The sequence below is a fragment of the Petromyzon marinus genome, chromosome 28 (genome assembly GCF_048934315.1).
Source record: "Petromyzon marinus isolate PM22_M1 ecotype Great Lakes invasive population chromosome 28, UKy_Petmar_22M1.pri1.0, whole genome shotgun sequence".
In the NCBI taxonomy this organism is placed as follows: domain Eukaryota; kingdom Metazoa; phylum Chordata; class Hyperoartia; order Petromyzontiformes; family Petromyzontidae; genus Petromyzon; species Petromyzon marinus.
Genome location: NC_133694.1, coordinates 4,069,120 through 4,082,614, shown reverse-complemented (window position 1 = coordinate 4,082,614; position 13,495 = coordinate 4,069,120). Strand labels below are relative to the sequence as shown.

Here is a 13,495-nt window from a genome sequence, read left to right as displayed (position 1 = left end):
CATTCTACACTCGCAGAGCCACCGACACGTCATGTTCGTGTCCATCAGCTCCCACGTGTGTTGCCGAGATGATGCACAGCGGGGGAGACGGAGCGATACAGGTGGATTTGTTTCATCGCAGGATCGTTGAGCGGAGGCTAAGGGAAGCCTTCATCCAGCAGTGGATTTACCATGACTGACGATGATGATGTGTGTGTGGGGAGCGGTGGTGGAGCGGTTAGCGCGCTGCGCTACGAACCTGGCGACCCGGGTTCGATTCCCGCTCACGGCCAACACCGGCGACGATTATCTGAACCGGTCCCGGGCCTCCCCTAGGTCGACTCAGCCTCAAATGAGTACCCTGGTGCGGTGTGTAAACATCGTCACCGGGGAGACAAAGGCGGTCGGGCGTGGTTGTTGGCCACCCAACCCCCTCGTGTGCCGTGCCGGCCTTCATAGGTGCTCGCTAACAGCACTTGCCCCTACAATCTGTTAAGGCTAAATGTGGGGGACCTTTGTCTTTGTGAGGAGCGGTGGTGCCGTGGTTAGCACACTGCGCTCTAAATCCGGACGGCCCGAGTTCGATTTCTGGCCGTGAATAAAACATGAGCCGGCTATAAGGAGTACTATCTGAATCACTTCCTAAGCCCCCCCCCCCCCCCCCAGGTCGGCTCAGCCCTGAATGAGTACCTGGTGCGGTGCGTGAGTACCAGCACCGGGGAGACAAAGGCGGCCGGGAGTGGGGGTGACCACTCCACTCACTCGTGCACCGTGCCAACCTTAACAGGTAACTTGCCCTTGCCCCAAAAGTCGGTCCATAATAAAGGCCGATAAAAAGAGGGGGGATCTTTTTGTTGACTAAGAAGAATATCTTCTGGCGGCGGTGGTGGTTGATGTATGACAAATATAGAGTGACAGGAAGTGATCAAAGTATAAAGCCATCTACGTTTATTTGGGTTCACGTTCCACCAATGCGGAGACCTTCGCTGACGGCACCGGGCCACGCTGCTGGCGGTGGGACGACGTCGCTCGGTTGGCCAGAGCTCGAGTCTGTGTATAGTGTAGTGTATAGTGTATATAGTGTAGTGTATAGTGTATATAGTGTAGTGCAGGGGTCGGGAACCTTTTTGACTAAGAGAGCCATGAAAGCAAAACATTTGGAAATTTATTTCAGTGAGAGCCATATAATATATTTTAAAAGTGAATTCAACTAAATGTCAGTATAATAAGCCTCTGAATTTATTCTTTTAAATAATGTTGTTATAACACTCACCATTAATGCGACTTCTGGTGCTGCATGGATTTGCTGATGTCTTTGTAGTCGGGTTGGTACTTTGTAGTCGGGTTGGTACTTGGTGAGGTTAAGCTTCATGCAAGCGTTGAGGCTTTCATCCGTTAAACGTGATCGTAGGTTGGACTTGATGTTTTTAAGATGTGAGAATGACTGCTCACATGCATACGTAGATCCAAACATGGTCAATACAGCAATACTCACGCTGCAGTGTGTGGTATGTGACAGGAAGCGCGTTCCAAGTTTTGAGAATCAGCTGGTCTTCGGGTTGGAGTTTTTTCATTTCTGTCCACATGTGCTTGCTCGCCAACTCCACTTTCTGTCGTGTGATTCTTTCCAAATCTTCATTCAGTGACTTGAACTTATTCACCCACATGTCTGAGGCCTTCAGGTCAGCCACTTCTGCTTCAAAATCTCTGACGGAGACACCAGGGATGTAATTCAGGTCGGCTGTGTTCAGTGAACACTCGTTTGGATGGGTGATGAACTTAAAAAGACGAGTGTGCTCACGAAATTCTCCAAAGCGTGCTTTGAAGGACTGTAGGAGACTGGATGTGCAGCCAGCTAGCTGGTGGAGATCAAGGTTTTCAATGGGCTCACTTGCTGTGCATGCATCTTTAAATTGGCTCAGTTTTTCAAGATGTAGTAAACGACCTGTTTCAAGATCCGTGATGAAAAGCTCCAGCTTGTTTTCAAAAGCAAATACAGCTTGTTGAAGGGATAACACTGTATTTCCAATGCCTTGCATTTTCACGTTGAGCTGGTTCAGATGTTCAGTCAGATCTACGAGATAGTAAAACTTGAGGAGCCACTCGGTGTCGGCTAGCTCAGGATGCCCGACGCCTTTCATTTCAAGGAAAGTCCGGATTTCGTTCAGGCAAGCCGCAAAACGGCTAAGCACCTTCCCTCTTGACAACCAACGCACATTGCTGTGCAAAAGCAGACCAGGATAGTTATTTACAACTTCATCCAGCAGTGTTTTAAACTGGCGATCATTTAAGGCTCGGGCAACAATAAAGTTGATCACACGAATGACCAGCGACATCACTTCGCCAAACTGCCTGTCACACATCTGAGCACAAAGTGCCTCCTGGTGTATAATGCAATGGAAACTTAGGATGGGTCTATTTTCATGTTCACGGAGAAGCGCCACAAATCCTTTGTTTTTCCCCACCATACACGGAGCACCATCAGTACACACTGAGAGAAGTTTATCCATAGGTAGACTTTTTTCTTGAGCAAACTCCATGAAAGACTTGAATAAATCCTCACCTCTTGTGGACCCTTTTAATGGCAAAACAGCAAGACTTTCTTCGCACAGTGTGTCACCAACAGCATATCTTGCAATCACGCTGAACTGCGACAAATGGCTCACGTCTGTTGACTCATCCAAAGCCAGAGAAAAGAACGGCGCTGCATTTATGTCCTTCACTTGCGTTTCCTCCACTTTGTTTGCCATCACGATGGTACGATCATGAACAGTTCTTGCCGACAGAGGCATGTCTTGTATCCGTTTGATTATCTTGTCTTTGTTCGGAAGATCATCAAAAAGTTCATTGGCTACATCCAGCATGAACGTTTTAGCATACTCGCCATCTGTGAATGGTTTTCCGTTCCTCACTATTGCTAAAGAACCAGCAAAGCTAGCCGAATTATAGTCACCTTGCCGGGTCCATACGCGGAGTTGCTGCTGGCTAGCTTGCACCCTGCTCAGAAGCTCTTGGCACGCTTTCTTTCTGCTGTCTCCCGCAGGGTATTTTGATGCAAAGGTAGCGTGGCGCGTGTCGAAGTGCCGCTTTACATTCGACCGTTTCAACGATGTAATTTTGTCATTGCAAATTAGACACACCACAGAACCCGCTCTCTCCACAAAGGCGAATTCTTCGGTCCATTCGTCCTGAAATGTACGATACTCGTCGTCTTTTTTTCTTTTCGCCATCTTCTTCGTCGAAGGGTTAGCTTTGAGCTAATGACCGAGCAGACGCAGTCTCAGACTGATTCAAAAGGGGGCGTTTACCTGTTTTACCCAGCAACGGCAAACGTAGGCCAGTATCATCCAATTAAAATAATGGACAATTGCTCCTGCAGCCCTGAACAGGACATGCGCAGTGAAAAATCGATGGATGGATTAAAACAAGTGAGAATATTTTGTTTTATCTGCGAGCCATATGCAATCATCAAAAGAGCCACATCTGGCTCGCGAGCCATAGGTTCCCGACCCCTGGTGTAGTGTGTAGTGTATATAGTGTAGTGTATAGTGTAGTGTATAGTGTATAGAGTGTAGTGTATATAGTGTAGTGTATATAGTGTAGTGTATATAGTGTAGTGTATAGTGTAGTGTATAGTGTGTATAGTGTAGTGTATAGTGTATATAGTGTAGTGTATAGTGTATATAGTGTAGTGTGTAGTGTATATAGTGTAGTGTATAGTGTAATGTATAGTGTATAGAGTGTAGTGTATATAGTGTAGTGTATATAGTGTAGTGTATAGTGTATATAGTGTAGTGTATAGTGTAGTGTATAGTGTGTATAGTGTAGTGTATAGTGTAGTGTATCGTGTAGTGTATAGTGCAGTATATAGTGTAGTGTATAGTGTAGTGTATAGTGTAGTGTATAGTGTAGTGTAGTGTATAGTGTAGTGTATAGTGTATATAGTGTAGTGTATAGTGTAGTGTATAGTGTAATGTATAGTAGTATATAGTATAGTGTATATAGTGTAGTATATAGTGTAGTGTACAGTGTATATAGTGTAGTGTATAGTAGTGTATAGTATTGTAGTGTATAGTGTAGTATATAGTGTAGTATGTAGTGTAGTGTATAGTGTAGTGTATAGTGTAGTATATAGTGTAGTGTATAGTGTATATAGTGTAGTGTATATAGCGTATAGTGTAGTGTATAGTGTAGTATATAGTGTATTATATAGTGTAGTGTATAGTGTATATAGTGTAGTGTATAGTGTATATAGTGTATGGTGTAGTGTGTAGTGTATAGTGTAGTATATAGTGTAGTGTATAGTGTAGTATATAGTGTAGTGTATAGTGTGTATAGTGTAGTGTATAGTGTAGTGTATAGTGTATATAGTGTAGTGTATAGTGTAGTATATAGTGTAGTGTATAGTGTATATAATGTAGTGTATTGTGTAGTATATATAGTATAGTGTAGTTGTGTATAGTAGTATATAGTGTAGTGTATATAGTGTACAGTGTAGAATAGCGTATATAGTGTAGTGTATAGTGTAGTGTATAGTGTAGTTGTGTAAAGTAGTATATAGTGTAGTGTATAGTGTAGTTGTGTATAGTAGTATATAGTGTAGTGTATAGTGTAGTTGTGTATAGTAGTATATAGTGTAGTGTATAGTGTAGTATATAGTGTAGTGTATAGTGTAGTTGTGTATAGTAGTACTTAGTGTAGTGTATAGTGTAGTTGTGTAGTGTAGTATATAGTGTAGTGTATAGTGTAGTGTATAGTGTAGTATATAGTGTAGTGTATAGTAGTATATAGTATTGTAGTGTATAGTGTAGTATATAGTGTAGTGTATAGTGTAGTTGTGCATAGTGTATGGTATTGTAGTGTATAGTGTAGTTGTGTATAGTAGTGTATAGTGTAGTTGTGTATAGTAGTACATAGTGTAGTGTATAGTGTAGTTGTGTAGTGTAGTATATAGTGTAGTGTATAGCGTAGTGTATAGTCATATATAGTGTAGTGTATAGTAGTGTATAGTATTGTAGTGTATAGTGTAGTTGTGTATAGTAGTGTATAGTGTAGTTTTGTATATTAGTACATAGTGTAGTTGTGTATAGTAGTGTAGTGTATAGTATAGTTGTGTATAGTAGTGTAGTGTATAGTATTGTAGTGTATGGTAGTGTCGTGTAAGTGTATAGTGTTGTGTATAGTATTGTAGTGTATAATGTTGTAGTGTATAGTAGTGTAGTGTATAGTAGTATGTAAGTGTATAGTGTTGTAGTGTATAGTAGTGTAGTGTATAGCGTAGTGTAGTGCAGCGTATAGTGTATAATAGTGTAAGTGTATAGTGTTGGGTGTAGTAGTGTATAGTGTAGTAGTTTAGTTTAAAGTGTTGTGTATAGTGTAGTAGTGTATAGTACTGGAGTGTATAGTGTAGTAGTGTATAGTCGTGTAATGGAGTAGTGTATAGTGTAGTAGTGTATAGTCGTGTAGTGTATAGTGCTGTGTATAGTAGTGGAGTAGTGTATAGTGTAGTAGTGTATAGTAGTGTAGTGTTGTGTATAGTAGTGGAGTGTATAGTGTAGTAGTGTATAGTAGTGTAGTGTATAGTAGTGGAGTGTATAGTGTAGTAGTGTATAGTAGTGTAGTGTATAGTGCTGTGTATAGTAGTGGAGTAGTGTATAGTCGTGTAGTGTATAGTGCTGTGTATAGTAGTGGAGTAGTGTATAGTGTAGTAGTGTATAGTCGTGTAGTGTATAGTGCTGTGTATAGTAGTGGAGTAGTGTATCATATTCTTTGGGTCTTTCGGTAAAGTCACGTAGATAGGTTCAAAGAAAATACCAAAAAAACTACGACGTTTCGATCGCAACACAAGCTATCGTCATCAGGAGGAAAGCTGCTGAGGCAGACTGTTTAAAGGTTTAAAATGGGTGTAGCCCAAGGGCCATCAACGAAGTGGGCGGGGCTAGTGATGTTAATGTGATAAATTAGCATGTGAATTCGAAATATTAGCATGTTAATGGGAGATATTAGCATGTTTGTGTGAGAGATGAGCATGTTAATGTGAGAGATTAGCATGTTAATGTGAGATATTAGCATGTTAATGTGAGAGATGAGCATGTTAATGTGAGAGATTAGCATGTTAATGTGAGATATTAGCATGTTAATGTGAGAGATGAGCATGTTGATGTGAGAGATTAGCATGTAAATGTGAGATATTAGCATGTTGATGTGAGAGATTAGCATGTTAATGGGAGATCGCAGAGCAACAACGTCGAGCTTGGCGAGTGAGGTGGCTGTGTTAGTGTGGGAAATGTAACCTGTTAATGTTAAATCAGAGCCGAAAATAACAACATCGGAAGGTGGTAGGATGGGAACATCACAGCCAGTTATGACTTAAACTGGTTGATAACGTCCTTCCAATGATTGCTCAGTTTATACCCATCTTCTCCATTTAAGTTGTGTCTGGCTTCATGAACGAATCTTTGTTGAAAGCCAGTGGGTTTGCAAAGTACCTTCGTCTTAGATAAATCGATTTTGTGAGCCCACCACATTAATACAAAGATCAGCCACGGCCGAGGTATTGGTCCTACCGTGTTTCAGATCTGCCTGATGTTCACGAAGATCCCATCTCACCCACCCCGGATTTGCCCGGGTGCCCCTTGATAAAAATAAATATCTCAGTTGGCACTTACCTGGTTTAAATAAAAAAATATACTTTTCAGTGGATTTGACTATTTATATAATCGTCATCAGCAATATCCACAATCGCAATTGTAGCGGCAGAAGCATCATCAAAACATTAAAATACCACTGTATCTGGAGTCAATAGAGATCAATAAATTGAACCCCATCATCTGCCCAATCACCTCTTATCTCAGAAGCTAAGCACGCTTGAGCCTGGATAGTGCTCGTATGGGTGACCATCACACGCAGACAGGTGGCATAAAGCAGCGTAGCAAAAACATCGACTGTTACACCGTACTTCTACGCTTCCACACCTACGGCTCCAACCTTCGGAACCTGCACTGAGCGGCGTGGTGAAGTACGGTCAGATAACCCCCACGGCCCACACGGAGTGGTCGGCGAGGTCCTCGTCCAGCAGTGGATTGACAAAGGGGGATGTCTGTATGCGTGGGGCTTTTTTATTTATATAAATAAAGCGTCTAAATATTGAACGGCCGTTCAAGCCGTTGGAAGGGGCAGCCAGGGGGATAAACCAGGGATAAGGGTGGAACAAGAGGGCCGAGACAGGGGACGTATGTTTGTAGCTTGAACTCTTTCCGCACCGTACGTAGCCAACCGTGCACATCGGAGGTGCGGGGGGAAAACATGGCGGCAGCGTGCAGGTGAGGGCGCCGCCATCGTTCGCGACCCCGAGATGCCGCACGGATGGATTCCAGGACGGAGTGGGGTGGGTGGCGGAGGGGGGGCACCGCAACGGTCATTGACGCGCGGATGCAAGGGGTGGGGGGGGGACAGACACGTGGCCAAGTCACACGTAGATGTGCGTGCGCTCCGTCACGTCCCGGCGGCACAGCGGGCACGCGCGCAGCGTGAGGCCGCACTGGGTGCAGGCCGCGTGGCCGCAGGAGAAGACGAGGCCCAACGGCCGCTCCATGCACACGGCGCACGTCAGCCGCGCCTCCATGTCGCGGCACCGCACGCGCAGCGCCGAGCCGTTCTCGGCCAACCCCTCGGCCTCCTCTTCCGCCGCCGCCGCCGCCGCCGCCGCCGCCGCCGCCGCCGCGTCGTCGTCGTCGCCACCGCCACCACCGCCGCCGCCGGGATCGTTTTCGTCGCCGCTGTTGCTGCCCGAGGTCCCGGCGCCGTCTCCGCCGCTGGTGCCCGGGGAGGGGCCCTTGACGTTGCCGGCGCAGTCGTCGCGGCCGCCGCCCGGCAGCGGGAAGCACGACAGGCGCGCCGGGCACTCGATGACGCTGCCGTCTGCGGTGTCGGGGTGGGGGGGGGGGGCTGGCGTCAGCGAGAGCGAGGCAAGTTTTACCACCCCCCCCAAACCCCCATTAGCACGGTTGGCTACGTACGGTGCGAAAGAAGTTCCAACATACGTACGAGGCGCGAGCGGCTAAACCCGAAGAGATTTCGCTGAATGGATTTGGTCCGTCGTCCATGACGATCATTCGAGAACGAAGCTTGGCGCTCGGATGAGCAAAAATGGGTCAGCGCATCGCGCGTTGTCAGATGCGCTTCTGAGGCTGTCTGGAACGCTCTGCCTTCCGATATGAGGAAGCCACTGGCAGCTATGCACTTTTAAGTAATCTAGAGCGAAAACTAATTTCTTTAGAACTGTTTTTTTGTGTTTCGTTTGTTGTCTTTCCCCCGCACCTCCGATTAGCGCGGTTGGGTATGTACGGTGCCAAAGAAGATAGAAATATATACATACATACAATAGACCAAAAATGTTACTTTTCCAAAATCTTATGTAGCACCTTAATCCAAGCTACTTTACAATAATTATACAATTGTACATAACATCATTGCGGGGGAGGTTATGCTTTTTGTGGTCGGCCTCAGCAGCTAGGACCCAGTCACAGAAATTCCACGCGTCTTCACGGGACAAGCACAACCAACTTGTGTTGACTTTGCCCACAGGGAGAATGTAATGTGTGGTGAACCCTGTAGAATGTATCACTCCCCCCCTATGTGCACGGGGCTTCATTCTCATGCTGAATGGAACTTAGCAAAAACAAATTGCAAAACACCTCAAACAGGATCCTTTAGAGGGTCAGGGGACTCAACAGAGGCTTTCTTTCTTTCTGGGCGCCACGGTGGCTAGGAGATGTTAACTACCTCACCTGGTATACAGAAGATGTTAACTACCTCACCTGGTATACAGAAGATGTTAACTACCTCACCTGGTATACAGAAGACGTTAACTACCTCACTTGGTATACAGGAGGTGTTAACTACCTCACCTGGTATACAGAAGATGTTAACTACCTCACCAGGTATACAGAAGATGTTAACTACCTCACCTGGTATACAGGAGATGTTAACTACCTCACCTGGTATACAGAAGGTGTTAACTACCTCACCTGGTATACAGAAGGTGTTAACTACCTCACCTGGTATACAGAAGGTGTTAACTACCTCACGTGGTATACAGAAGATGTTAACTACCTCACCTGGTATACAGAAGATGTTAACTACCTTACCTGGTATACAGAAGATGTTAACTACCTCGCCTGGTATACAGGAGATGTTAACTACCTCACCTGGTATACAGAAGGTGTTAACTACCTCACCTGGTATACAGAAGGTGTTAACTACCTCACCTGGTATACAGAAGATGTTAACTACCTCACCTGGTATACAGAAGGTGTTAACTACCTCACCTGGTATACAGAAGGTGTTAACTACCTCACCTGGTATACAGAAGATGTTAACTACCTCACCTGGTATACAGAAGGCGTTAACTACCTCACCTGGTATACAGAAGATGTTAACTACCTCACCTGGTATACAGAAGGTGTTAACTACCTCACCTGGTATACAGGAGATGTTAACTACCTATCCTGGTATACAGGAGATGTTAACTACCTATCCTGGTATACAGGAGATGTTACCTACCTCACCTGGTATACAGAAGATGTTAACTACCTCACCTGGTATACAGAAGGTGTTAACTACCTCACCTGGTATACAGAAGATGTTAACTACCTCACCTGGTATACAGAAGGTGTTAACTACCTCACCTGGTATACAGAAGATGTTAACTACCTCACCTGGTATACAGGTGTTAACTACCTCGCCTGGTATACAGAAGATGTTAACTACCTCACCTGGTATACAGAAGATGTTAACTACCTCACCTGGTATACAGAAGATGTTAACTACCTCACCTGGTATACAGAAGATGTTATCTACCTCACCTGGTATACAGAAGATGTTAACTACCTCACCTGGTATACAGGAGATGTTAACTACCTCACCTGGTATACAGAAGATGTTAACTACCTCACCTGGTATACAGAAGGTGTTAACTACCTCACCTGGTATACAGAAGATGTTAGCTACCTCACCTGGTATACAGAAGGTGTTAACTACCTCACCTGGTATACAGAAGATGTTAACTACCTCACCTGGTATACAGAAGATGTTAACTACCTCACCTGGTATACAGAAGGTGTTAACTACCTTACCTGGTATACAGGAGATGTTAACTACCTCACCTGGTATACAGAAGATGTTAACTACCTCACCTGGTATACAGAAGATGTTAACTACCTCACCTGGTATACAGAAGGTGTTAACTACCTCACCTGGTATACAGAAGATGTTAACTACCTCACCTGGTATACAGAAGATGTTATCTACCTCACCTGGTATACAGAAGATGTTAACTACCTCACCTGGTATACAGGAGATGTTAACTACCTCACCTGGTATACAGAAGATGTTAACTACCTCACCTGGTATACAGAAGGTGTTAACTACCTCACCTGGTATACAGAAGGTGTTAACTACCTCACGTGGTATACAGAAGATGTTAACTACCTCACCTGGTATACAGAAGATGTTAACTACCTTACCTGGTATACAGAAGATGTTAACTACCTCGCCTGGTATACAGGAGATGTTAACTACCTCACCTGGTATACAGAAGGTGTTAACTACCTCACCTGGTATACAGAAGATGTTAACTACCTCACCTGGTATACAGAAGATGTTAACTACCTCACCTCGTATACAGAAGGTGTTAACTACCTCACCTGGTATACAGAAGATGTTAACTACCTCACCTGGTATACAGAAGGCGTTAACTACCTCACCTGGTATACAGAAGATGTTAACTACCTTACCTGGTATACAGAAGATGTTAACTACCTATCCTGGTATACAGGAGATGTTACCTACCTCACCTGGTATACAGAAGATGTTAACTACCTCACCTGGTATACAGAAGGTGTTAACTACCTCACCTGGTATACAGAAGATGTTAACTACCTCACCTGGTATACAGGTGTTAACTACCTCGCCTGGTATACAGAAGATGTTAACTACCTCACCTGGTATACAGAAGATGTTAACTACCTCACCTGGTATACAGAAGATGTTAACTACCTCACCTGGTATACAGAAGATGTTATCTACCTCACCTGGTATACAGAAGATGTTAACTACCTCACCTGGTATACAGGAGATGTTAACTACCTCACCTGGTATACAGAAGATGTTAACTACCTCACCTGGTATACAGAAGGTGTTAACTACCTCACCTGGTATACAGAAGATGTTAGCTACCTCACCTGGTATACAGAAGGTGTTAACTACCTCACCTGGTATACAGAAGATGTTAACTACCTCACCTGGTATACAGAAGATGTTAACTACCTCACCTGGTATACAGAAGGTGTTAACTACCTTACCTGGTATACAGGAGATGTTAACTACCTCACCTGGTATACAGAAGATGTTAACTACCTCACCTGGTATACAGAAGATGTTAACTACCTCACCTGGTATACAGAAGGTGTTAACTACCTCACCTGGTATACAGAAGATGTTAACTACCTCACCTGGTATACAGAAGATGTTATCTACCTCACCTGGTATACAGAAGATGTTAACTACCTCACCTGGTATACAGGAGATGTTAACTACCTCACCTGGTATACAGAAGATGTTAACTACCTCACCTGGTATACAGAAGGTGTTAACTACCTCACCTGGTATACAGAAGATGTTAGCTACCTCACCTGGTATACAGAAGGTGTTAACTACCTCACCTGGTATACAGAAGATGTTAACTACCTCTCCTGGTATACAGAAGGTGTTAACTACCTCACCTGGCATACAGAAGATGTTAACTACCTCACCTGGTATACAGAAGATGTTAACTACCTCACCTGGTATACAGAAGGTGTATTGGTTCGATCCCGACCCTGACGCCTGCGGTATTTTCGGAGTTTGCGTCTCTCTCTCTCTCTCCCTGTGATCGCGTGGATTTTTCTCCGGGTCCACTCGGTGTTCCCTCCGCATTTAGAAACACGCATTTCGAGTCTTTGGCTGCAATTAATTTCCACATGATAAGCCACTTCGTTGAGCTATCATTTATGGCCAGGTCGTTTCTGAAGAAGAGCTATATACAGCTCAGTGGGCCTTGCCTGGTAAAACAAAAAAAAAAGTTTCATTTTTAGTTATTCTTGAGGAAATATTGGCATCATAACACAATCATAATTGGATTTGCGCGTGCTTTTTCAACTTTTTTGATTGGCCTTTTTTCCCTCAAACATTTCCACCCCGACCCCGCTATCGAGGGTCACGTCACAAGATGAGGTATCCACCCGTCTCGCTTAGCAGAGCTGTGCGAGTCTTCGTGTTTAAGAATGGCCCGCAGAAGCGGATACCACAGAGGTATTCCTGAGATCAATTCAAGTCTGGTCCACACAATCATAGAGGCAGCACTGTCCCAACTTCCCCTTCTTTCCACTGAAGGTATTGTTTATCATGTGATCGTCGAACTGGACCAAATTAAGTTCGCACCTAAATTTGATGTGTTTGTTTCTTCTGTGTTCAGCCATTGGTGATCGGGCCGAGGCATCGACACCTCACTCGAAAACCCGGTTTAACTACAGGTGGCTGAAACCAGGAAACCATAGTTCCATAGTTTCATTTATTTGGTATAGCCCTGTGAGCCATTCGGCTCTTGAATCGGGTGCAACCGCAACAAACCAAAACATGAACAAGAAAACATCTTAAAGTGATTATGTGACTGTGCAAACAGAAAATCCAGGAAAAAAACATCAAAATATTCCTGAAATAGCACCGTACACCAACGCTGTGTGCAAAAATCCCAGTGGGATGCAAGTCAAACAACAAGAACAGCAACCACAAGACAACTCAGATTAAGGCCATCAGTCTAACTCCGTACTACAATAAACAAAAACATGGCCAAAAACAAAAAAACGTTTTCGAAATCACCAATATAAAAGCCATAAATGCAATGTAACAGTGATCATAGGGACTGTGATCGAATTTTTAACAATAAACTACATAAATAAATTATAACACCAAAATCTAGAACCATATTTTAGGCCAGTGAATAGGCCACTGAATAGCAGTGGGGACCCAAGGTCCCCAATGTTGCCAGCTCAGACCTCATCTGCCCACTAAACCTCCCGCACCACATCATCTTGTTTTTGTTGTTGTTGTTTACAAACAAAGGCCCCGTTTCTTACCTTCCCTGAGCTTTTTGGTGATGGTCACCTGACACTTGAAACACCTCTTCATCCGCAGGCTGCACCCTGCGTCCAGGACGCACACGCGACAGACGCCGGTTGTGGTGTTAGCGAGCGACTATTAAGGCTGCCCTTTTGAATGTGGTCGAGGAGATGAAGGGGACGCCGGTACAGCGGTCCCGCGGTTTTACGATGCCATCGATTAACGATATTTCGATGAGCGATCCGCCTCCCATAGGGTTCCCCATTGCTTCTATTAACAAACAATTTTCGGTTAACGATAGGTTTACGATAACATGTGGTTGTCGACAATTTCGGCCAATCAGAGCGCTCCTAAGAGG

The 13,495-nt window shown here is 44.4% G+C and overlaps 1 protein-coding gene across 1 annotated transcript in view; it reads right to left on the bottom strand.

Annotated features, from left to right (window-relative positions):
• Positions 1-912: 912 nt before the first annotated feature.
• Positions 913-13,495, bottom strand: part of LOC116946922 (E3 ubiquitin-protein ligase MIB2-like) — a 34,208-nt gene continuing 21,625 nt past the window's right edge. The window contains exons 17-18 of the mRNA XM_032962199.2: positions 13,155-13,220; positions 913-7,899 (exon numbers count right to left, since the gene is read on the bottom strand). Coding sequence (XP_032818090.2) covers positions 7,448-7,899; positions 13,155-13,220 — 518 coding nt within the window. The 3' untranslated portion in view covers positions 913-7,447. The remainder of the gene's footprint in view (positions 7,900-13,154; positions 13,221-13,495) is intronic.